Source organism: Tetranychus urticae, chromosome 2, assembly GCF_039701765.1.
Source record: "Tetranychus urticae isolate SD_2017Ah chromosome 2, NJAU_TeUrti_SD_1.0, whole genome shotgun sequence".
NCBI lineage: Eukaryota > Metazoa > Arthropoda > Arachnida > Trombidiformes > Tetranychidae > Tetranychus > Tetranychus urticae.
In genome coordinates, this window is record NC_142959.1 from 4,632,592 (window position 1) to 4,658,765 (window position 26,174).

A 26,174-nucleotide genomic window follows, 5' to 3' on the forward strand; every position below is an offset into this window, starting at 1 on the left:
ACTGAGCAATCAATCAATTGATTTAATGTACATCACATTGAACCATCAATTGTTTGCCACAGATTAAAGTTAATCAAGAGATTGAAATTGGTGCAAATGGTGATGATTAAAGTGACAGACCCAACAATCGGATTAAAACAGGAAAACGGAAAGTTAACCGTCAATTACAATGTAATTTTAATCAATCAATTACAAGCAGCGTTTAGTGATGGCAAATCAGTGACACAATTATCACAATTAAAGGTCTTGTAAATTATGAGCTTTGTAAACAGAGTTGAACAGTCAACTGTCAAAATTGACTTTTATTGAAGTCAACAAAATGTTGATGATAATTGGTACAAATTAACACGCCAATTGAATCAAAGTCCAGCAAATGGTTAACATCGGAAATGGTCAATTCACGCAAATCACCATTGATTGGATCGAAAAAGATAAACGAACAATATATTGAATGGAATTGATTTACATTTAAATTTGCTTCATCGGTTGCTTGTTAAATGACTTGACTTGTAAATTTGCTGCTAATCAATCAAAGACGAACCAAGTAAATTGAAATGTTAAATGACTTTTGACAATCAACTTTGGCACACGAATCAAAGAGGCAAGCAAGAAATGATTTATTTTCAATTGTTTCCCACTGGCAACCAGTATCACTTATCTGATTGTTTAAACAGTTTATCATTGACTTGCTAATCCACTGAAATTAAGAAAATTGTCGTTCAATTTGTGCTTCAATTTGTACCGCAGACATGACAATATTTTCGCGTTTCATCAACATAATCATGATGATCTTTTTTGCCTTGGCCACCTTTGTTCAACACAATGATCCTGATTGGTATTTTTGGGGTTCCGTCTATCTTGTGCCCACTCTTATGTCTACTGTTCAAGCCTTTAGTGTGACCATTACTTATCATTATGTTTACCAGGCGTTTATACGATCTTGTGCGCTTCTCTACTCCTTGTTGACACTTTTTCATGCCTATTATTTCATCAGGTTTGCCAGTAATGTGTCTACTCAGGGTTGGATTGATAGTACCTTTGAAAGTCAGTCGATGCCCTCATCTTCACCCACAACCAATCTGTTGATTGTCGACTCGGAGGAAGGCCGAGAATTTCTTGGTTCACTAATTGCTCTCCTTTGGATCATCATTTCAATTTACATTACGACTACCAATCAAGTTGGCGATGCTGCACTTTCAAGGCGCTTTAAAATACTCATTTTCATCTTTACTCTTATACCAATCATTTTATGGTTTATCCTTTACACTCTTGAAGTTTACCTCTGCTAAATGCCAATACAATTTAATAATACAATTGATCGTTTGCCAGACAAATACATGTTCACATGAATATATACATGCTTATACTTGAATCCATCACACTCTGCTAATTGCAACGAGAACAGCAGTCGCATTGTAACTCATAGTTTACATCAATTAACGATGAAAAAAACCGCAATAAAAAACGCCTAAAATTGAAAAGACTAAAAATATACTGGAAAACCAAAGCCTGAAAGTTAATGTAAAATACAAGCGCAAAACTAAACTCATTTGTCACTTTAAACCAAAGGAAACCAAAATTTAAACATTCAATTGCTACTCAAAATCAAAGCCTAAATCTTGCAACAAACTTTAATCTTAAACCAAAAATTCCGATCCAAAATGTACACTTAAAATGGCTTAAATTGAAAACCTTTAATGCCAACCTTAAATAAGCTGAAAATTGATTTATAACTGTAAACTTTATAAACTTTAATTACCAGGCTTAAATTGAAAAATAACAAAATGGTAAATTGTGTTGCAACATAAACAAATCCATTAACTAATTTCATTTGTTAACACAGTTAAAAATAAAAGCTACCCAACGAATGCAAAGCGTCATTGATTTATTGAAATTCAAAGGTAATCATAATTAGACAGCAAGAGAAAAGCAAAAAAAAATCTCTCTGGCGGGGAATCGAACCCCGGTCTCTCACGTGACAGGCGAGGATACTAACCACTATACTACCAGAGATGATCACATGAAGGAAAAGTATTAAATTGCTATATAAACTTAACTAATAAATTTGCTAAATTTTTTCTTTATTCGAAGCTAAATGAACTGGAAATGTTTTGTTGGACATATTTTTTTCAATTTGTTAGTTAAAATATCTATTCTTATTGGTGCTGACGTGCTAGTTTAGTTTAGTTTCAAGTAAATTGAATAAAATTAAGTGTTGTCATAACGTCTATTTGCAACTCCATCTGTTGTTGACTTTTTAATTAGAGTTTAAAAGAGTAAATATTGCTCTAAAGAGATGGCGCTGTTTGGCTTATTTAGTTTGGTGGTTGTATTGATAGATGGCGGATCTTTAGCTGTTAAGTGACTTGAGTTGAGTGTTGAAGAGGTAAATATGAAATGTTGAATGCTATTGATTGGTGTTGATTTGGATAGATTTGTAAACTCATTTTGTGATTGTAACCTCTTCGATTGAGTGCCAATTGTCCTTCAATGGGAAAATGACGAAGATAATCTAATCAGAGTTTGAATAGTGATTAGGTGAGTGAAGTGACTTGAATGAAATGACACTAAAGCTTAATATTTGAAATAAAATAGACTCTTGTTTGTTTTAAATCAATTTTTTAATGATTTTTGTTTTGAAAGGGAACATTTCATGTTTTTTCATTCGTGTTTTTTGTATGTTTAATTTAAGAAAAAATGAAGTTTACGTTGGGTGAAGATTTGAACTGAAAAGTGACATTCAAATGTGATTCTTGATGTTTTATTTTTTGTTGAGATGCAGTTGTTGTGGTTTTTCAAGTTTAATTTAATGTATTTATAGTTGTGGTTGATGTTTTGTTTTGGTAGAACCATGCGTTTTAGTGTTTTGTATTTTTAGAGTTATTTTGATGAAATAACCGTGCAAGAATTAAAATTGACGTTTATTGCACGCAAAATATGAGATGAAATGTGAATGGCGAGTTTTTGATGGAAATGATGAGTTGAAAAAGAGGAAACAAAGCGATAGTTAAAAGTGGTTGAAATGATAGAAGTGAGAAAAGACTCATTATCATTATCATTATCACCATCATCATAATCATCACCACCATTAACATCAGCAAGACTAATAGAGACGAAAATGATGTACATTTGTGTGACTTTTGCGCCTAGACAGGTAAAAGCATGAAAAGGTGATCAAGATCAGGCAGCGACTTAGAGACGAAAGATGAGGAAAACGCAAAATAGGCGATGATGATCAACATGAAAAATGTTTACAGGAACCGGGAACCAAGCAAGAAAAGTGAATCTTGCCGCTCTAAATCCTTTTCTCTCCCGAAGTGTTTTTGGCCTTTTCATTTGTTCAGGTCTTTCGAAGCAAAAAACGTTTCAATAAATAACTTCATAGACGGTGGCTTTCTTGTCTCCTGATCCAGTAACAATGTATTTATCATCCGAGGAAATATCGCAACTCAATACAGACGATTGTTCCCTTGACTGTAAATAAGATGTGAAAAAAAGGTTGATTAGTTAAAGATAAACATTTGAATGAAATTTTTCATTCTCTTCGCGCTTTTTTTACCTGGAAAATTGAAGCTCCATAAGGTGTTCTCCAGGCATTTAACATGTTGTCTTTGCCAGTGCTGACAAACCATTTGCCACAGTAAGCAAATTTAAGTGATAAAACGCAGCTATCATGAAGATGAAGTTGATATTTTTCCAGCTTTGAGCAATGCATTACTTCAACATTACTGCTTTCCATACTGTAAATGGGTGAGAAACAAGAAGTCAATAAATTTGTGGATAAAATGGAAACAAAAAAAAAATCAATGAAATGTTCAGATGGTTTTATCGATGAGGGAAGCAATTGAACATCTATTATTTAGATGAGTTTTGTTACTCGAGTTTGTCAAGTTGAGGATGAAAAGATTGTCAAATGGGGTTAAAGATGTTTAATGTTGACAAGTCATTTTTATTGCAATTAATAGAGTCAAAATGTTTTATGTTTATCAATGTTAATCGTGACAATTAATGGCAACAACTTGTAATGCTTATCAATTTGTAATCTTTTCAATATTTGTTCACTTCATAACTCAATTTTCATGCAACTTGAATTTTCTTTTTTCGATTTTTTTATTGTCTTTTTTTGGGTTCCTCATTGTGTTCAATTGAGACCAGATAAAACAATCTTGTTCAACGTTTCGAGACACTTCATTGACAACTTACCCAACTGCTAACCAGTCACCGGTGGGACAGTAGCCAAGTGAAAATATTTGTGATGAGAAATCGTGAAGTTGAAGTTGACGACCCTGGATAATGATAATGAATGAAAATAAGACATTATTAATTGATGGATCCATGTTAATGATAGGCTTGATTGATTGATCTCGCAACAAAATACATTTAATGAAAATGATTGGTAATGGTGAGAGAAGTGAAAGGGGAGAAAAATTTAATCATTCAATGATAATCATTATTAGCAATTCAATTTTTACCATTTTCCTTTTTTTGCAACATTTTGTATTCATGAAAAAAAAGACTCAATAATATTCAATTTCCTATTTTTTTATATCAATAATCTTTATTCACTTGACCAAGGAAAATGCCCAAGGTTTGCAAATCAAATCACTTTCAGTTCATCAAATGATGAACAAATCGCTGAAATGTATATTAAGAAATCATTTTTTTTGTTAAAGCAAATTATCCATGAAATAATTTGAAAGAAGCAAGCTTTTCTAGTTTCCATTTAATCGATATTTTGTTTCTAGTGTGTTTTGGGAAACTATCAATCATGACTAGATGAACGAAAGACAATTTGCAGAATCATGTGAAAGCTTAACTTTTGGAAATCGAAATGAAAATTTTTCTAGTTAGTTGAGAGATCTTGTGAGGAGGAATGGGTAGGAAGAAGAGTGAACAAACCTCTCGAAGGTCCCAAGCACGAACAGTGTTATCAAGACCACCAGTCCATAGTTTATTACCGTCTGAACTTATATCGATACAAGAAGCACCATCAGTGTGACCCGTGAATTGTCGGACAATTGCGTGATTATGAAGATCCCAGACAGCAATGTTACCATCACTGCAACAGCTAAAGCAAACTTTAGAGTCTGGACTAATGGCTAGTGCATAACAGGCTGGTGCTGCTGAGGTTAATTCGGCTTTGATTCTAGGTTGTTGTCCCAAGTCCCAGATGCAAATGGCATTGGCTTCACCACCAACAATCAGGGTTCGACCATCGGGCAACAATTTACAAGATCTAATGTAGTTGTCCCTCGCCTGTTTACGGTAACAACAAAAGGAAATGGCACAAAATTAATCATTGTGAATCAACAAAAGACAAATTTCCCTTCAATAATAATAATTAAAGGTTGAATGAAAAAAGAAGGCAAAAAAAAGTTTCAAAAAGAGTTGACAGTAATACAAGTTAAAAACAATTACAGCAACAACACGAATCATGTTTTGCTTGCTTGCTCGATTGTTTTTGCTTGTTATTATCTTCATTATTAGCATTATTATTTTGTGGTTCAGATGAAAAGTGAGTTGTCATGTTGCACTCATCAAGAATGCTCAATTGTAAACACGCATGTTGTCAATTTTGCCGCTCATTTGGTTTACCCTGCACTCAACAAAAAGAGACAGTAAAAGGTAACAATAGTTGCATAAACAAGGACAAGTTTCTTGGCTCTCATTACGTGACAAGCTTGAGATTTAAGGTTCGTTGAAGTCAACACAAATTATTATTATCAACGCTTTTGTACAATCTTTTAACAGCTTGAAACAAGCCAGTTTAACACAAGATATCATCATCATCATCAGATAATGAGGAAACACAAGTTTATTAAGAAAGTGTTTATTAATTCATAAAAGGCAAAAGAAATGCAATCAAATCAAACAGAGATGAAGATGAGAAAAGGATGAGAAAAAGAAAGAAAAGTAAAAACAAAATACTCAAGAAAGTGATGAGATTATGTGAATGAAAGATGATTATGATGATAAAGGTCATTGAGAAGGAAGAAAGTCAAAGACCAGAAAAGAGAGTTGAAAAGTAGCGCAAACTTGAGACAAAACCTGGAAACAATTTTCCTGAATGAATTATTCAACCACAATTAGAGACACATCAATGCTTATTACTTTTGTTAGCTTTTTTATCAACTTAAAACCTTGCTTTTTGTTGATTTGAAAAAGCAACTTAACTACATCACATTCATCATCACTTAACATTTAGTGTAACTTTTTTTTCGTTGTTTTCACCATTTTCCCAAGTTAATAAAAATGAATAACTTGAAATTTTGAGCATTTTTCCTCATTTTTTTGCATCATCATCATGATAGCAATTAAATATTCCAGTAACCAGTTAAATTGCCGCTCAATAGCAACAGTTTTAATGTAAAATCAACAGCATTTAATAATATTTATCCAATTAGCAAGTGTGCAAATGTTCAAGTGCAATAAAAGAGCAACTCATTTATATGAAAATTAAACTTCAACTAACCTTTTTTTACTTGAAACAAATTGAACAAGAAAAGGTTTAAAAAAACATTTTTCCACGTTTTTCAATTACAATCTCATGTTGTTCAAGTTGCTCTTTCATGGTAAATTCATGATAATGAGTCGAGTCTTTTTTTGTAACATTCATCTTGAGCAGAGCAAATCTAATGGCACGGATAAGAGTCATCAGTGATTAATAAATTGTGTAAATGGGTAAAAATGATTTTCTCAAGCAACTGCTTCCAATCAGGCAAATCAGAAGCAACAGAGTGATAATTGATGGACACGAAAACGCGTGCATCATGAGATAGCAACCTCCCACTGGCGAGTGTGCGAAATGAGGAAGCGTCAAGAGATTAGATTTGCTACCTTGAAAGGCAAGTAAGGAGTGCAATGGTGTCAATGTTTACTTGGCATTAAAAGTGTGCAAATGCGACTTTTCAAGATGATATAATTTACTCGAGATTTTGGTTAATTTTTGTAAGCAAGGGAAGAGGAAGGCGATGTGAAATTGAATAATGAGTATTCATGAAACATGGGAACATTTGTTGACCTTCAAGAGGAAAGTTATTGTTGATGTTGATGAGGAGATGTTTTAAGATGAAGGTTAGGCTAATAAATGGCTCTGTTGGTGGCAGCTTTTTGGTTGTAGGGCTTTTGCTTATGTTTCAAGCTTCAAAATTGGTACTCATATTGCGTCTTATAACGTGTTTATAACTTGAGCCAATCATTTAATCATTAACAAACATTTTCCGAGTTTTTATCTCTACAATTGAATCTAACATGATAATGATGATGATTCATGTTATATGAGTTTTTGCCTTTTCATAATTAAATTGATGGACTGGTAATAATTTTGCCATTTATATACAACTATTTGGTGAACATTTTAATTTTGACTTGGATGTTGTTGATAATGATTATGATAATGATGATAATGATGTTGAAGGAAAAAAAATGGATGAAAGATAAAGAGTGAAAAATAATGCTGAGTTAACAGGAGAAGAAGAAAAAAAAAGTTGAACAGAATTGATGAGGAGAAGGATTAGGATGAAAATGATTACTAGTTAAGAGAGTTTTGTACTTTTTTTCAGGGAAATGAACATCAGGGAAGAGGGAAAAAGGTTAACCTGAATTGTGATATGATCATCAGAAAACATTATTGCAAGAGAAAAGGATGAAAGAAGATGAGAGAAGAATCATCAACTGGAATATCATGATGGAATAAAAGGGATAAAAAGAGGAGGAAAAGGATGAACATGTTACTCTCGCTTTTTGCTCGTTTACTTGGTAAATAGAAAAGGCAAGAAAAGTTTCACCATGAAAATGATAATGATTGAGATAAAGATAAAATGATTATGATTATGATGGTAAGATAATTATTGAGGGTTCAATTGAAACAAATAAAGATGGTGATGATGATGGAGATTGAATGAAGAGAGAGATGCTTTTTACCAGATTGAAAAGGAGCGGTGAGCAAGTAATGATAACGTTGAATGTGAACAATTTGATTACAATTAAAAGGTTTTGATGTTTTGCCAGAGAAGAAGAATTAGCTTTGAATGGTTGATTGAACATTCAATCAAAATGAACAGAGTGACTGGGAGACTCTTGATGATTATCAAGTTGCAATAACAAGTTGAAACAGTTTCTGTAAGGTCAAGAACAGGTCAATCGTAACCAGGATTACCTACGATTTCAAGTGACTGCTCAAACAGCATCAACATCAACAATAAACAAAATGAAAAGAAGAAGAAGAAAAAAAGGTTAAACAATTTCTTTTTTTTTCTTCATTCTTTCATTGTCTACTCAATTTGTCTCCCAATCGCTCTGCTTTTTTATATATCAAGTAATGATGATGATGATGATGATCAAGTTAATCGTCATCATCTTTAAGGAGGAACAACGATAATGATAAAAAATTGATTGTAAGGTAAAAGAAATAATGTTTCAGTTAATTTGAGATAATTTTTTGCTTCTCTTCTTTTCATCATTATCATCATTTCTGGTTACTTGGTAAGGGAATTATATTTCAAGGTAAAGGTAACTTGATATAAGTACTGTAAGCCAATGCTCTTGCCATTGCCACTCAATATCCTATTCAAATCAAGTTCAATTTACAAGCTAAACATTTGTCTATTTGTATACACTGTTTATGTTGATAGCTGTTGATGCATAAAAATGAAAGATTGAGAGATTTGTAAGAAAACAATTTTCATCTTTCATTACAAATCTCATTACCAGGAATCAGGTAAAATGTGATTCCCTTTTTTTTTGGTGAAAAAACAAAAGTCTTTTTCAACGGAAACTTTTACCATTTTTGCTCAATAACTTGGATAAGGATAAAATTGGGTTTTCAAACAGAAATGAAATCAATTTACAGTTGATTTAATTTTCTGGTTTCAAAGTAAATTTAATGAAATATCAAAGGTTAATTTATTTGTACTTTATATCAAGTTTTACACTTTTATTTGCATTTTGTATTGTTGTGACAACATTGAAATGAATGTGAAAAAGTGTTTCGAGTGAAGGGAAAAAATATCGATATTGAAATGTAAACCTTATCATTATGATTGGTATTAATATTGATGCAACAATAATGGTCATGGTAATGTTATAATAATGTTGTTGTAAATGAAAAGTTGGCAATGAATAGAGATGAAAATTGAAAGGTTAAATTGATTAGGTTAACAATTGATGTTAAAGGTACTAATCAATTTGATTATGTACTTCATGCATACTCATCAAGTTGAATGCAATATCATCAATAATCATTTTCAGTCTTTCTTTTGCTTTCTTTCTCTACACTTTTCTGTATCAAATTGGTAAGAAGAGCCCTGTTCGGGTCAAGGGCGATTAAGCATTTCACCTTTTCCATGGATGTTTAAAGGCGCAAATTGAAAGGTAACAAGAGAAAGAGTTTTAAAATGATTGAAAATCAACATTCAAGGGTAACAATTCTCATAAATATGATTCTCTTTGTGTGATTATCATTTTATTATCATCTTGCATTATTATCATTTATTATAGCTGTGTGTGGTTCATGTTGCTGTTATATGTTGGCCTTTCAATGGATAACATTTTTGGATGGTTAACAAGGCACTTCAAGGTTTGGTGAATACAATTTATAAATACAATCTAACCTTATATACATATCAAAGGGTATTTAGAGGTTGCAAGATGTGAAGAGAGAGAGAGATGATGATAATGGAAGATAGAGGAGGAGAGGGAGGCAGGGGTCCAGGGGTGGGTTAAGGGAAAAGGCTGCACTCTTTAAATAGTTACAAAGACGCCTTTTGTTGGTTCCAGTATAATGTGTTTACAGTGAAAGGCAAGGGAAGAGTGAAAAGCCAAGGGCAAATAGATGATGTTGCGGTTGTAATAATATACAAATAAATGGATATGTGTGTCAAAAGCCGTTTACCGAGTAGAGCAAAAGTTGACCCAACTCTCTGTCAAAGTAACAAATCTGTTGAACTACTTTCTTCAAATACAACTTCAAGGTCCAGTTTTCATCTGTTAAAATTATCTTCTCTTCCACTCTTCTCTTCGTCATTTTTTTCTGACTTTTTCCCTTTTCTTCTTCTCCTCCTCTTTTTTTCTGCTCCTCTTCTTCACGCTTTTCTAACTGTCAACAATGACCAATCCATTTATTATCATTTACCTGCAAAAAAAGCAAAGTCTTCCTGATAACTAGAGCTTTACCTTTCTCTCCATGTTTACCTTTACTTTCTTACTGCTCAATTGTATTTGATTGGGTCACAGGGAATTAGTTATTTTTACAGATTTACTAGTAAATATATTATACAATGAGGAAAAAACGGTCAAAAGATTCAATCAACAGTTAATGTGTTCAACAATCGAACGGTTCAAATTTTATGAAAAAAAAAGTTTATCGTGAGATGTTAATCTTGGTTAACTTTGGTTGCTTTTGTATTGACTAGTTTTGTGTGTAACAACACAAAAGTAATGCATGTGATATAAAGGGCAGATTCAAATGCATTTAAACGATTTTTTTCAAGAGCATTTTTTTCTTCTTCTATGGACTTGAAAAGGCTCCGTCAATTATGGTACATTGACTTGTAATGTTTTCACGGCCTATGGTACAACTAATGATAGCGTTGTTGTCGATAATAATGATCATCTAAATCATAAAGATAAGGTTTCGCTTTTAGTAAACTTTTACCTTAAAACCAATTGTACTTTTCAGCAACAATAATGGTTTTGAACAACAGAAGAAGAAAATGATTCAATGAAAGGCAGAGGAGAATCAAAGAGATGGAAAAATGACCCTCAATATTTACAATGATTGTTCAACTATCACTAATGAAACATTCATGATGATAATGATTAACTCGCAATGATGCGTTTCACCAATTGTTCAATATCATTTCAACAAATATCTCAAACGGAAGAGGAACAAGAAACACATGAAAACTTTTCATCTTGCACTCATTAATTTATCATATGGACAAATGGACAAAAGTTGGAAATTAGTTTTTCAGTTTCAAAAGTGATTTTGTTCATTGGTTAAAACAGTTTAAAGTACAATATCAAAGTTGACATAAGAGGATAAAGTTGGGTATCTTTGCAATCTTTTTGCATCTTCATCTTGAGAAGCATCAAAAATGCATGTTGAGCTACTTTTCAAGAGGCCAACATTGGCTCATAACATGAGAAGTAAAAGAATGGATTCAATGGTTTTCAAAGGAAAGAAAAAAATGTCTTCAAGGTTTAACTTTTTTTTCTTTTCGCAAGATTATGTAAAGATGATTTTGCTTTTCATCTTTTTTTTGCATCAAATAACAATAATCAATGAAATCAAAGGTAAAGTAATTCATGAACAACTTTTTTTCACAAAATTTTTTCCTTTTACCAGACTTTACCAGACTTTTTTATGCTAACAACAAGCTTTTTTGTGCACAACTTGTTTGACCATTTTTAGACGTAAAATTGTGTTCAATTGACTTTACACTTTATTGCTCGTGAAATGAGTTGCAAGATTGATCAGATCAAAGTTTTTTTTAGCTCTCATCTTGAGCCTTCTTGTGAGATTATTTGTAAGGCTTCGATATGTTTGAGTGAAATGACCCTGCAAAATGAGTGTAACAAATGTTTACCAGAATAAGTGTGAAGGGAAAAAAAGGTTTTTATTGGCAATCATGTAAACCTCAAAAAAACGCAAAATTGTAGTTTCACTTGTCGAGTTTTTTTAGTGTTTATTTAATAGAGGAAATTGTAATAATGTAAATCAATGGTGCAAATGGACACAAAGAGTTGAATTTTCTGTAGTCAACTTTGAATGAGCCTTTTGACAGGTTTACAAATGATTAACCAATGCAACGGAAAAGGGTTTTTACAGGACAAAGGAGGAAACTTTTTCAAGGTAACAATGGCTTGTAACAACAAGTATAACTTGACAACAACAACAACAAATGAATGTTTAAATGGTTGCAATAAACAGTTGGAACCAATGGAATGGATAGTTTACATATGGAGTAAAGGGATGAAGGTAAAGGTGATGAGGATAATGAGCATCAAGGTGAATGAGTAATAATAGGAATGAGTTTTCAAGTAAAATGAAGCAATTATGATAAATGTTGCGGTACCTTGGGTTATAACCTGAGGCAAGTTGAAAAGCATGAGAAGATGATGTTGTTGATGTTTAATGTGAAAAAAGGTAAAGAAGCGAATCCTGTCACTCAAGACAATCCTAATGAATTACATTTTAACTGCTACCGAGGATAGACACTGGGAGTGAAAAGTGATTATTTTTTCCTCTTATGTTTCTTGGGTAAAACAAAAGGTAAGAGAGAGACTCGGGATAACGGAAGTGTGCACGAAATTTGGGCGTATAAAGGTATCCATCTTTGCCATTCATTTGCTCACTAAACCTCTAATTACACAGGTTTCATCTTCTTCTTGCTTGGCCTCAACTTTAACTCAACTTTAACCCAACAAAAGGCCAGAGTAAACAATGAACATTTTATACTAACATAGATATTGTGTGTGCTTACATTGAAAGTAAATAAGCATTGAATCGTAAATACTGAGAAGTAAATTTATGAACATGAAATGGATAAAAAAAAGGTAACCAAGTCAGTGTAAATCTTGCCTTGAGGCATCAACGAGAGAAGAAGAAAAAAAAACTTCGTGATGGGAATGAATTTACTTTTGGATGATGATGGGAGGGAGAGAGAGAGGGATGAAAAGAGTAACAAGTTAGATGATGCATAAAGGTAGGTTCCACCTCTTGTTTTACGGAGAGAAAATGTTTTCTCTCTCTCATATTGATGATAATGATGATGAGAATGAGTGAAAGGTAAACCGGCTTGAAAATACATGTAACTCTGTGTGCTTTCGTTTTGCAGACAAGAGGCCTTTTTTTACCTTCTCTTTTTCAGCCTCTCTTGGAGAGATGAAGATGAGGCTGAAAAAGATGATGATGAAAAACCTATTATTAAGGTGAGTCTCATTTACGTGTTGCCAGTTAATTTGAGGCTAGCGTCTGTTAAAAGCCACATTAATAGGTGTTTACAGCTTTCAACAGGATAAGATTTAGAGCCCGTTAAAAGAGCAACTTTCAATTGGTAAGAGTAAAAAAAACCTTCATTATGTACACACATACATATTGACCAAGTATTATTGAAGTTATTACATCAAAGCTAATAAGATTGAATTGAGGTGGAAATGAAAACTGAGATTGACAAGAGTAATAACATTAAATCACACACCCAGAGAGGTTAAATTATATTGATTATTGAGTGATTAGAGCAAGAGAAGCTGATTAAGTTCACTTTGTTTTTCCTTTACAATTGACATTTCATTTCATTTACACTTAAACATTTTATTGATTAAAAGGTAAACATTGCATGTTGGCAAGTTTCATGTAATACTTTTCAACATTTTATTGATTTTTTGCATTTCAACCTTTTCGATGAAAGTTTGAAAATTTCATTTGATCAATAATGAATTATCAATGTTTCTTAATGACTTTGCCATTTTAATGAAATTTGCAGCAAATATTGAAATCATTTTCAAGTCAATCCCAGTCTTTATACTTCATGTTCGTGTCATCACTTACAATTAAGGTTATAATATGAGAGAAAATGTATATTTATATTAAATCGAGTCACGGACTTGGAATGAATAAAAGTTCTGAAATGATAACATTGGATTTTGTGTGATAACTTTTGACATAGATAAATTGGTATCATCATAATCATCATTATCATCTTCAAGTTTAACTGTTCAACAATTCAATTTACTGTGTGAACAAATAGTCTTTCAAATGAAATTGTATTCATCATAATTTGAATATTTCAACAATCAACTTTTGCTTCTTTTTTTGTTGCTCAGTGAATAATGTTGAAAAAAGGTTTGGTTAAATGTTGTAAAGTTCAATATTCATGGCTAAACATGAAAATGTTAACATGTCAAATGGATGAACATGGTTGGTTCAACGAGACAAAGGAAAAGGTGAAAATTATTCATGATAAAGATTCAAGTTGATTGTTAATTGGTAATCAAATTATGCAACATGAAAAGTTAATCAAATGTTTATCTAATTGAATAGTTGCTTAACTGCAAAAAGATGATCATGTTGATGATTGAGCTTCAACTCGAGATGAAAATGTTACATGTTATCATTGAAGAGAGAATCATGAATAGAGAAAATAGATATTTTTGTTACTTTTATTTTGAATTTTTACTTTTCTATTGAAATGTTATCACTTGATATTATTGAACTACATGATTGTGATGTTGAAAATAATTCATGCATCTCATTAAATTTTATACGCTCATTACCATGAAATGAAAAAGGATCATATGGCCAGACGGAAAATTTGTTTTTCTTTATCAAGTTGAAAAGATTCATTTGGTTAGTTAATTTAGTTGAAGAGGCGGACAAAATTACACTTATAATGATCGAGATCATCTTCATATCAAGATCAACCAAACCCTGGTTATTATCATAGCATCAAAATTTACGCACCCATTTAATGTTGACATAATCAATGACTTTATCTGAGATGAACATTTTTCAATATTCATCCTGTTCAATATCAATTTGGATGGCAATCAATTCAATTGCGTTCACCATACAAGCATCACAGAGTGTTAGTTGAAGGTTGTATCTTATAATAAGAGGGCAATACGATAATGATCCTTCCGCAGGTTCACCTACGGAAACCTTGGTACGACTTTTACTTCCTCTAAATGATCAAGTTTGAACATCTTTCCAGCACAATCCGACTAAAAGTTTACCCAAAGTGCTCGCTAAATCATTGGTAGTAGCGACAGGCGGTGTGTACAAAGGGCATAGTTTAACTCATCGGTCAAGTTTTATCAATTTTTTTTTACAAGAGGGCAAAACAACTTTTAACTTTGAGTAACCCAGTGACTTAGAAACTGGAAACAGCTCAAAGTTGAAAAACTTGAGCAAGGCTTTGAATCTTTCATCATGCAAAAATAACCCGATGTCTAAGCCAATCTTTTTGACGAGTCAATCAAGTGGCACAATCAAGTCAAGTTCAACCTGTGATTCAATTTTCTTTATCAGATTAAACATAATTGTCGATAAAGTTGTTCTTTTAATCTTATCAATTTGCTATTAGCAATAATGCAAAATAATCTGGTGACGCTTTTTTGAAACTTTGCATCACTTGAATCTTTCATGAAAACCCGCTAAAACCCTCGACAGATAGTCATTAAAACTCTTGAATCTGGCAAATTTACATTTACATGAGGTACATGAGAAATCAGTTTGCAAGATGAAAAGATGCGATTCAACTGGTAAAGCTGTTCAAATCGAGCAACCTATTAATTAATTTGATAAAATCAATTTGAATTTGGTTGAGAGGAAAGGAAGAAAAGCCTCAATCATTATCATCCTCATCAGTGTGGTCTTGTTTTATTCTTGCTCTTTTCAAATTCACTTTTCATTCTGATGATCAGATAAAGTTGAAGGGAAAAGAGAAGAAGAGCAAAAAAATGTTAATTCAAGTCATGATAAAGTTAACTTGAGATAGCGATCCAATTTAACAAATTATTGTGAGACTTGAATGTTAATTAATCTGTATTCACTGAATAACCGAGGTTAAGCCTTTGATATTAACAATTATAAGCAATTGCTTTGCATATTGAATAAAGTGATATCATGTTGAAACTAAAAAAAGGTTAAAAGTGAATCAACAGCAAGAAAAAGCTAAACACATGATGGTGATAATAATAAACATGAGGGTCAACATTGAATTTTTATTCTTGTTTACTTGAAACTATTAATGGTGCAAAAAGATAATCTCGTTTCTTGCATCAACCTTTTCCTATCAACACTGATGAATAAAATGATTTCTCATGCCACTGTCTCTTTACCTGTGTTTCAACCTTTCATGATGTGGTCAATAACTACATGAAGCAACACACCTCATAATGAATATCCACCTTGATTATATCTTATCCATTTGTTAAATAAACCCATTATCATATTTGATTGCTATTCATCTCACTCATCTTCCTCACTTGGACCATCTCTTGCCATCTCTTTCAATCATGATCAAAGGCCATCATCATCATTATCATTATTTTTATTATCACTATTATTATCATTATTAACATCATGACGACCTTGATGGTTCTCCTTTCATCTCTCTCACTCTGAGCATTCATCTTTCCTCGTTCTCCTTCAATTAACTTTACTCAGAGTCAGACAGTTAATGGCAGGGGTTACAGCAAACAGCAAGCAGTCAAGCAAGCAAAATAACCAGAGAAGCAAAATTGTAACCAGCAAAAGAGGGAAGAGAGAGATTTATGAGAGGCGGTCAATTAATTTAAATTAACAGCAAGAAACAAGATTGAATAGTTATTTAAAAATGTTGTTGGTGTGCAAGTTAATATGTTAGTCTTGCATTAAAAATAATCAGTTACATGTAAAGGTTGTTATTACAAGTTCAATTAGTTAATAAGGTGAATTATTAATTTTTGCTTCAATGGTGTTACAATTGAGCAAAGTTACAACAATGAAAAGTGTCACATTAACACACTTTTAGTACAACAAAAAAGAGAAGCCAATTGATCAACTTCTTTGTGTCAACATTTTCATCAACTTTAACCTTTCAATGTTAACCTTTTAAATCTTGAACTTATATTGATTAAGCCTATTATCATGGATCAAAGGTTTTACCAAATTTTATCTCATCGACTCAAAGTTCAAGGGACGTCATTGCTTTGCATCAATAGTAAATTGATAACTTCTCAACGATTAAAGTCAAACTCAAACTTTTCCCACTTTAATAGGCTAAGCATTTTGAAACTTGAAATGCTTTTCAATGGTAAATGTTATCGATTTGAAACAGAGACTTTATCGAAAGAAAATTGGTGAAAAGTTCGGCGAAGGTAAAAAATTTGAATAACTTTGGTACTGGAAGGGATGTCGAGGAAATATTTGGAGTTGAAATTTTCGAGTTTGACTTTTAGGCGACTTTAGTTTTACAATATTTGGTGGTGAATAAACTTTACGATTGGTGAAATTGCTCTTTTAGGCATTGCATTGAGTCTGGAAAAAACAGTTGGAAAAGAAAACAAGATAAAAATGGAATTTATTCCCTCATGTGTAAATCGTATTTAATCGGAGAATCAATGTAAGTGTGCATTTGGTTCGTTGAATTTAATAAAGATACACAAATATTGAATATATATACACATTTTTATCTCGCAATTCTTACGGTTACCCACCATTAAAGAGACTCTGTCACCCTTATAAACTTTGCTGTTGCTCTTGTTGTTATTACTCTCCAGTCTCACCCTGTTCGAGTAAAATATAATCTGATAATAGTCCCTGTGAGAGGTATTTATATATAATAATAATAATAATAATAATAATAATAATAATGATAATATAAATCTAACTTACTCTCACTGAGTGAGTACATAGAGAAGGGAAAAGAGGGAAAAGCTCATGACAATGCGACTTGAGTAAATCGATTTTTCCGGTCAAATATCCAATTAAATGGTGAATTGGTCGATAATGCCATCTAAATAACGATCAAAATCCAAGGTATACTTTACTCTCTCTCTTCTCACCCAACTTGGAGAGGAAAAGATGAAGACAAGAAGAAGCCAAAGTTTCATGTAAGTCTTTAAGTTTCCCTGTGCTTTCTGTTTCTTTAATTCAAACCTCTTGCATCTGTTAAATGAATAAATAGCAAGATCATAATGATAATGATAAAGATGATTATCATGATGAACATGGTCAAATAATAATCATATCATTATCATCATCATCATTATTCTGTTGTAATCATCTTCAACTAATGATAATCACAATAATAATGGTAATAATAATAATGATAACAATTATAATAATGATATTAATAATGACATTAAAATTGAAATGAATAGTTTCTCTTTATTCAAGATAAAAATGATTCAAATTTTCGTGTTAACCTTTGTTTATCTGGTTGTAAAAAGAAACACATTTTTTTCTGCTCAGTTTATCTACTTTTTTTAATCTTTACCAATGAACTTTCAGATGAAACAAGAAACATCATTTAAACTAAATTAAATGTTACGTGTTACGCCATTTACATGATGAAAATTCTTGACAAATGTTGCCTTTACCTCTGTTTCACCTTTCATCTTCATTTTGATTCATTGAATAAGTAAATTTGAACAGAAGCCAAAGCAAAATCTGAGTTGAGGGTAAGAAGGAAGAAAAGTTTGGAGCGAAAAAAAAGGTTGAAAAAATTTGCATCTTCTTTTTACCTTCTCTTTCCTCATGCATAATGTTACTTGAATTTCAATGTCTCCAGAGTTTCACAGATAAACAAGTAAATTTCCATTCTGTAGAATTTTTTTCTTCTTCTTTCATCATTCAAGTTTTTCTTTTTTCAAAGTCATTGCAAATATTCATTTTTACATGGATAAATGGTAGACTGACAAATGTTGAGCAGCAAAAATGTGGCACGCAATTTTACTTTCACTGTAACGAGAAGATGAAAAAACTGGAAAAAGATGAAAACTTTAAATTTACTCGCCAGAGGAGGTTATCATCATCAATTGATGTAAAAAGATGCAAAACTGAAGATGAAAAGAGCGAGTAAAAAAAGTCAAGTTAACTTATTTTGCATCTCATTTTCTTTACAGTTTACCACACATTTTACTATCTCTTTGTTGCTCATCTTCATCTTCCTTTTCATCGTTTTTTTCATCTTCTTCAACATTCCTTTTCCTTTTTCTTCCATCAAACTTTTAACAACATTGATAGAGTAAAAAGCTTTCATTACATGCATCAAACTGAATCAACTTTTACTCTTAAAATGATTACATTCAAGATGGTAATTTGGTTCACTTTAAAGTTTATATCAAAATAAAGATATAAAAATATTGTAAACCATAAAAGCTCAAGTATTGGTTTTTCATTAGTTTCATGGACATTGGTGGTTGTTGATGTGATAAAGGTCAAGAGTTGAATAGTGAATCAGGGTAAAGTTTCAAATTGTACAAATTCAATTGAAAGCGTGATCGAGGCATTGATCAATTTACATGGAGAGAACAAAAAATCAATATCATTTCTGGTTATTTACCAGTTGCCTGACACAAGGTAACAACGGAAAGAGGGTTAAGTGATCATTGGTGGGATCAAATGGGCGATCACTTGGGAGTAAATCAACCAAATTGGGTTGAACAGAGGATGGCGAAGAGGGATGTGAAAAATGATGCTAAATGAAATGATATTAATTGCAAGTGGTGGTGAAAAGGAAATGCGAGAAATGTTGAAATTTGAGTTGAATCAAATTCAAGTGTAAAATTGGCAGACCAAATCAAATAGACATGCTTAAATGGATTCAATGTTGTTATGGATGCTGATTGATACTCATGTTGTTTCTGGTCTGTTCAGTTCTCTTTAAATCAAAATAGATCACACAAAAGCTAATTTTTTTGCTCTTTCATCTTTACTCTTAAATTCAAGTAAACAAGATAAATCTCTGAATCTCAAGTGAATCAAGATTTGCAAGTTCAACATATGAGAGAAATGAAATGAAAACAAATGAATACCAAAAGTGGGTTGAAGGTGAGTTTAGTTGGCAACATTTAAGAACATTTCAAAAGTTTGATTCCCTGTTGATCTTTTTGATTGCGTGTTGATCAGCCAAAACAGTTGATCAAAGGTTAGGTGTGAAAAGGTGAAATGGTAATGAAAAAGTTTTTCAATCAAAGTTGAGAGAAATTTGTTGAAACCATTTTTTTCTCAGATTTTACGGAAATTCAATTTTTTCTTGTCAACATGATTCTGATAATCAAGATGGAAGAAGAAGAAAAAAAGATTTTCAGTTGAGCAACATTTTTTTCTTCTTGTTTCCTCTTCTTTTCCCTTTTGGCTCCTGCTGATTCAAATGTTGGTGTTAATAGCCGATAAAGTTTGCCAGCTTTTTAAAAGTTCAATTATAATAACAACTTGTGACATGGTTCATCTAAACCTCCTGTGAACCCTTCTGATATATATTTTTCATCATCATTGTGATCATCATCGCCAACATCAACATCATCATTAACATCATCTTTAGTTTTTTCGCTTGCTTCTTCTTCTTCTTCTTCTTTGCCTTGATTCCCTTGTAAAAGCAAAGGGAAAAATTAACCGAGCGGAAGAGTAAAAATACACACTAATGTGTGCTATTTTCAAGCTACAGAGTTACCACAATCACAGAGCTATTACCTTACTCCTGATTATCATGATAATGATGAAGAGTAAACCGCACTTAAAATCAAACTGAAAACCAGACCAAGTTAACCGGAATTCCGGTTCTTTAAAATGATAACCAGACACACAAATATAAACAAAAAAAGGCAAACTTGAAAACTGTTTTTTTAGTTTGCTTTTTTTGCTCCTCAAACCATTTTGTTGCATTTTAATACCTTTTTTGATTGAACAGACTTTTTGAACAAGTTTAACCAGAAAAGCAAACAAAATGATTGAACAAAGACAATTTAGATTCAACTTTTTTTCAATTGATTAACAGTCACTTTGTATCAAGTCTAATCAATTTGAATCATTGATTGAAGCTGTTATTGACATTTCAACAAATGGCTTCTTAACGTGTTAGTTGATTGTCATTGTTGCAATTGTTGCAATTAAATGGTAAAGTGTTGCTTGAAATTGATATGCGCATGAAATGATAAAAAAACAAGTTTTCACTCGTAAAATGAAGAGAAGATGAAAAGGGAGAAATTGTATGCTAATGAGAGTCTAATTAATGAGCATAATATGATGGTAGCATTAGACCTGTTAATCAAGTTAACCATGGTTAACAAATCATTTTGCAAACATAAGGGGAAGATGATGAAGAGGAGGGAAGATGATGCTAGAAATGAGAGATTAAGTAACCTGCTGTTTAACTGTTCAATAACAAGTGAAGATAAAGCTGGCAAAAGAAGGCAAAATGTATAATATAATACAATAACAAGAGCGAGAAGATAGAGGGAAACACAGGGTAAACTGAATTCACAGCAAGAAATCAATTGAAAAACGTTTCTCTTTCTCTCTTCATGATTGTTACTTATGTTGATGATATTATATTGAAAGTGATTGTTTGTTTGATTCCATTTGATTCAGTCAAGTAAAAATATAATTTTTTCCCTTCTTCTTCTTCTTGTTATTCAAGATAAATCAACATTACTTGTTATTCAAGTGAAACATTGATTTTTTGTCACTTCAATCAATTTTGTTCATTTTTTGCTTTTCCTTTTTTTTCAATTCTCAGCCTTTTTGTTCCAGTTTAACCAGAAACAGTTTTCAAAAGATGAAAGTTTATATATTAATTTGATATTGAATTACATAGCAAAGTTTTCTGCATTTTCCTCATCATTATCAAGTTGAGGTTGCAACAAAAAAGGTAATGAACAAGATGAAACTGAACACTTTAAGCTCATCAATCAAGCAAATCTTGTGTGAAAAAATCATTATCAAATGCATTATAAATGATGAAAAGTTTGCTGAAAGGTAAAGGTTAAATTGAGGAAAAGGAATGAGAAAAAGATGACAATTTCATCGCCTCAATGTTTGTTTTGTTTCATCTTTTTTCCATGAAACGAGAAAAGAATCAAGTAAACTTGATAATGAACTTGGAATAATATATTAACCTTTTTCTTTGAGTTTCAACTTTTTTACTTCTCTTCATGTTTAGTCTTTTTTAACTAGTTTAGTTAATTGTGCTTAATCGATTGAATTACATGATGAATTAAAGACAAATATATTTATATATTAGATGTAAATATAATAACATAATGGTGAAATGTTTTTGGGTCGATGATGAATTGATTACGCGATTGAATGTCATTTTTACCATGAAAAGGCTTGTAGTTTATATAACATTATCATGTATTATATGTTGGTGAAAAGAGAGTCAACTCAATATCAATAATATACTATTATAGTTGCATCTATTATTATGGGAAAGTTTGAGGAGAGGAAAGGAAAACATAGCATTCAATTGACATGGATAATTTTGCAGGGAATCATGATGATGATGTGATTGAATCGTAAAGATGCTTTACTTCTGTTGATTGTTTTCCCAAATAAAACAAACCAATTGTGATTTATATCACACAGCAAAACAGTGAGTCTGGAAACATTGAGCATCAAATAACAATAAAAAGGACAGATTAATGCTGTTGATGATTTAGTATTAATAGCAATGGGAAAAGTAATTGAACAAATATTAACAATAATTTTTTTTGTCTTCTCTTTACTTTCCATTGTTATTATCAAGTTTATTGATTGATCAGAAAAGGATTAAGGAACAACTTAAGGTGTAAAAAAAGGTGATAACAATTGAATCAACAATTGATTGTAATTTGCTTTCCATCAATTCATTGCTTTTGAATCTTTCAAGTTATGAAAACCTTTTTAAAAGGGTAGAAAAGATGAACACAGTTTTAATGATTTGTCTTGTTTCAGGGGTTAAAGTGGACTGATGTAAAATTACAAGATTAAAGTGAAGATTATTGGATGAAAAATGAGTAAACTTGTATTCATTGATGCGGTTAATTGGTTAAGCCGTGCGTTACTTCAAATGGATGCCTTAATTAATTAAATTAAAGTTGATCAGCAAGCAATGAAAAATTTTTTCTACTTTTTTTTGCTTCTCTTTGGTTCAACTTTGTCTATCATTATCATATGAATAAGGTTAATCATTAAAAGGCATCTTAAACCTCCCACTGACTCGAGATGTCTGTCTGTGTGTATTCAGTTGATTTGAAAGGCAACATGAAGAGGAATGAGTAGGATGAAGCCAATTTAATGATGATGGTAAATTAATGGTGAAAATTGAGAGAAGATGAGAATGAGAAATCAAATAACTCTATGGGAAGGATGAAGAATGTTATGGATTGAGTAAAGTAAACATGGTGAAGATGAAGAGACAGCATTCAGTTAAGGCGTTAGAAGTATCATCATTATCAGATTACAATGAAGATGATATGGAAAAAAGAAGCTAAATGAACATAAATGATAGACACAAATTGATTAACAATTTTACACTTTTTCTACTTCTTTTTCGACTATTTTTACCTTTTTTTGATCTCATCTCACAAGGGCATTGGAATGAAGATGAAGATTAGTCGCAACAAAAAGAGCAACACAGTTTCCAGGAATCAGTAGCAAGGATATAAAGATGGATAAGTTAGGAAGAGAAAAGGTTACAAGAAATCCTTTAATCCAATGCTAAATATATGACATTGAATGAGACAATTTAACTCTTTGGGTTTCAGGAAAGTTGCTGTTATTGAGTCACTGCAATTATCGAGTCAATCAAATTTTGTATCAATATTGGCCTGGAATAATATTGACAATCAGATTTGGATGAATGATAAGTTAATTATAATCAAATCAAGTTTCAAAAAATATTGACGAGTCACTAAAGTAAACAGAGTTTTTGATGGAAAATGTTGAGAAAACATTTGATTGCGTTTTATAATCATTTATCACAACAATTAAGGTTAGTCGATTGACAAATTGCTATCATTATCGTTGCAACTGAACAAAAGTATCAAATTGCAAAGAAAAGGTAAAAAATGTTTGCTATAGAAAGTATTTGAAAAGCAAAATGACAATATTTAAAAGTAAACATACAAATGATTAAATTGTCCCTAATTGCAGGGAAGCTTTTTATTTTCAATAAATGATATTAAGTTGGAGAGGTAACATTGTCAGCAACATTAACAGTGTGTAATTAATTCATGAGCCAATTCATCATTTGACAAGATGAAGCAGACACAGGCAGACATAAGAAGGGCTAATTACAGTTGGTGTGTTTTGGTTGAGATTTAAGCTGTTCATGTTTTGATGATAATGATGAACGCTCAAGGCTAAAACGCTAATGAACAAATCATGAAAGAGCCAAAGAAACAAACTGCCGAAAGCTAATTAAGAATGGTTCAAGAAGCGTAACGTCAATTCCCAATGGATATTTTGGTTATTATTAATTAGGAAAGTACCAAAGCGACTTGGTTAAACAAGAGGAAAATGGTTAACAAAATATTTACCTTTTTTGTTTCTTGTTACTTGACAAACCATTTTTTACCTTCAACCGGAATCATTATTATTAAACATGTTCATCAATAATAATGATAAACCCTTGACGATGAAATGATTAGTTTATCATCCTTATTAGCATTGTAATTAACACAAGGTGGACACTAAAGTGGCTTTACATTGAAACATTGGACCTTCAATTTGGGCCTCACTGACAAAAGTTTGAAAAATAATGAAACATAATTGATTATCAAAATGATGTCAAGTTAAACACTTACGGGTGCAAATAAAGATACAAGACAAACAATTGCATTTGAAATGTGGTCAAAATGGTAAAAAATGTTCAACTTGAATTACATTCAATTGTATTTACTTTGCTCTTTCAGGGAAAAGGTGATAATGAAACTTTCTTCAACCATTACCTTATCATTATCTGGATAATTAAGGTAGAGTATGAAAGAAGGTTTAATCAATGATTCGTGCAAGTGTGAAAGAGTTAACATTCATCTGAAAATCTTGCAAGGTAAAAGTATAAAATGAAGTGAATAAGGGAAACGAAATTTGATTTTGAGCATCATTTCAATTTACAACTTTTTTTGTTCACCAAATACAAAGGAAGCTGAAGATGAGGATGAAAAGGCGGAGTAAGATGAATATTGTAAAGGCAGATTAAACATTGTTGAGTAAGGGAAGAAAAAGATGAGAAATTTGGTTGTTTTTTTTCTATCAAAACAAGAATCCATGATGATCATGATATTACAAAAAGAAAAGTTAATCGGAACAATTGTTTGTTCCTATTCTTATACACACATAAGGAAGAGATATCAACATTGAGACTGGGAGGAAAATGTTTCAAGATGATAATGATAATGATCCAGAATTTCTGGTGAGTTACAATTATGAATGATGGCGATTAGAGGAAAGTTAAATTAGACTCACAGCATGGAAAAGTGGATCGATTTTTTTGTGTGTTAAATTACTTGATAACAAAGTATCATTCACTTTATTCATCCTCTTTTTTTCCTTGTATCATGAAGGTAAGAGATGAAAGGAAGGAAGAGGAAAAAGTGATGAAAAGACGAAAGAGTAAATTGAAGAGATTGAGAGAATCGCTTGACAAAGAGAAGATGAAAATTGAAGAGAAAGAGGAACAAAATGATAATGGAAATTGGTAAGCATGGATGAATAGGAAAAGGCAGAAGGTCTAAATGATAGGATATATACTGTTCAGTTTTGTATATAATATTTGAAATGGTGAAAACATGAGGATAAATTATATATAACATATAACATAAAGAAAATTGACTCGAGAATAAAAGTGAAACCAATGGTTAGAAGAAAAAAAATGATCATTTATCTTTTTTCTTCTTTTCATCATTATTGTCATAACCATCATAATGATAATCAGAAACATCACAAGGAAAACATCATCATATTGATTGCAATCAAGATGCTCAGTCTTTGTTGAAAGAGTTATAATAATAGAGTTTCATGAGCTTTCATGAGAAAAGTGATTCTTTATCAAAGACCATCTTAAAGTTTTGCTCATTGTTTAGGCGAGTTTCAATGAGCCACAAGAGATTCATCATCAAACTCATCATTATGAGGTTCGATGCAAATGAGTTTGAAAATTAAATTTCAACATTTGAATGAACTTGGAAATGAAATAATTTTTGGTAAATTGATTGGAAAAGTTGATGCTAATCATTTTCATGATTAAGTGAATGATGAGTTTCAGTGAATCTTTTGTTCAATTTGTTACTTGAGAAGAAGAAGAAAAAGTGAAACAAAATGAAATTAACTTTAACCTCATCAATATATAAGAATGTGAATTTAGTATGTCAATAGATTAAGTTAATGGTAGCAAGTTAAAGGCTTTTTTTTACTCAACCTTTAAATGAAATTCAAGCAACTCATGGGAATTGAAACAATCTGAGGAAAGTTTTGATGATCAAGTCCATTGACAACTTGCAATGGTTTACCATCTAATTTGATGCAGGATTTATCATGTGGTCAGCTTAACACTGCCATTAACCTTTTTTTCCTGTTGGTCCATCTCATTATTATTATTGCCATTATTAACAACAAAGGGTTTAACTGTTAAGCTGACGATCATTTTTTTTATGTTCAAGATGAAGGCGGTGATAAAAACAGTTAACTATGAAAAAAAGATGAT

At 31.6% G+C, this 26,174-nt stretch overlaps 1 protein-coding gene and 1 non-coding gene across 3 annotated transcripts in view; both read right to left on the reverse strand.

The window, feature by feature from the left end:
- Positions 1–1,941: 1,941 nt before the first annotated feature.
- On the reverse strand, positions 1,942–2,013 carry TRNAD-GUC (transfer RNA aspartic acid (anticodon GUC)). Its single transcript has one exon. It is a non-coding gene; the product is annotated as a tRNA-Asp (tRNA).
- A 592-nt stretch (positions 2,014–2,605) lies between these two features.
- gro (TLE family member transcriptional corepressor groucho) overlaps positions 2,606–26,174 on the reverse strand; it is a 43,663-nt gene continuing 20,094 nt past the window's right edge. For both annotated transcript variants that reach the window (XM_089268317.1, XM_089268316.1), the window contains 4 exons: positions 4,900–5,256; positions 4,204–4,286; positions 3,560–3,740; positions 2,606–3,474 (listed from right to left, as the gene is read on the reverse strand). In XM_089268317.1, the coding sequence (XP_089124443.1) occupies positions 3,367–3,474; positions 3,560–3,740; positions 4,204–4,286; positions 4,900–5,256 (729 nt within the window). In that variant the 3' untranslated portion in view covers positions 2,606–3,366. The remainder of the gene's footprint in view (positions 3,475–3,559; positions 3,741–4,203; positions 4,287–4,899; positions 5,257–26,174) is intronic.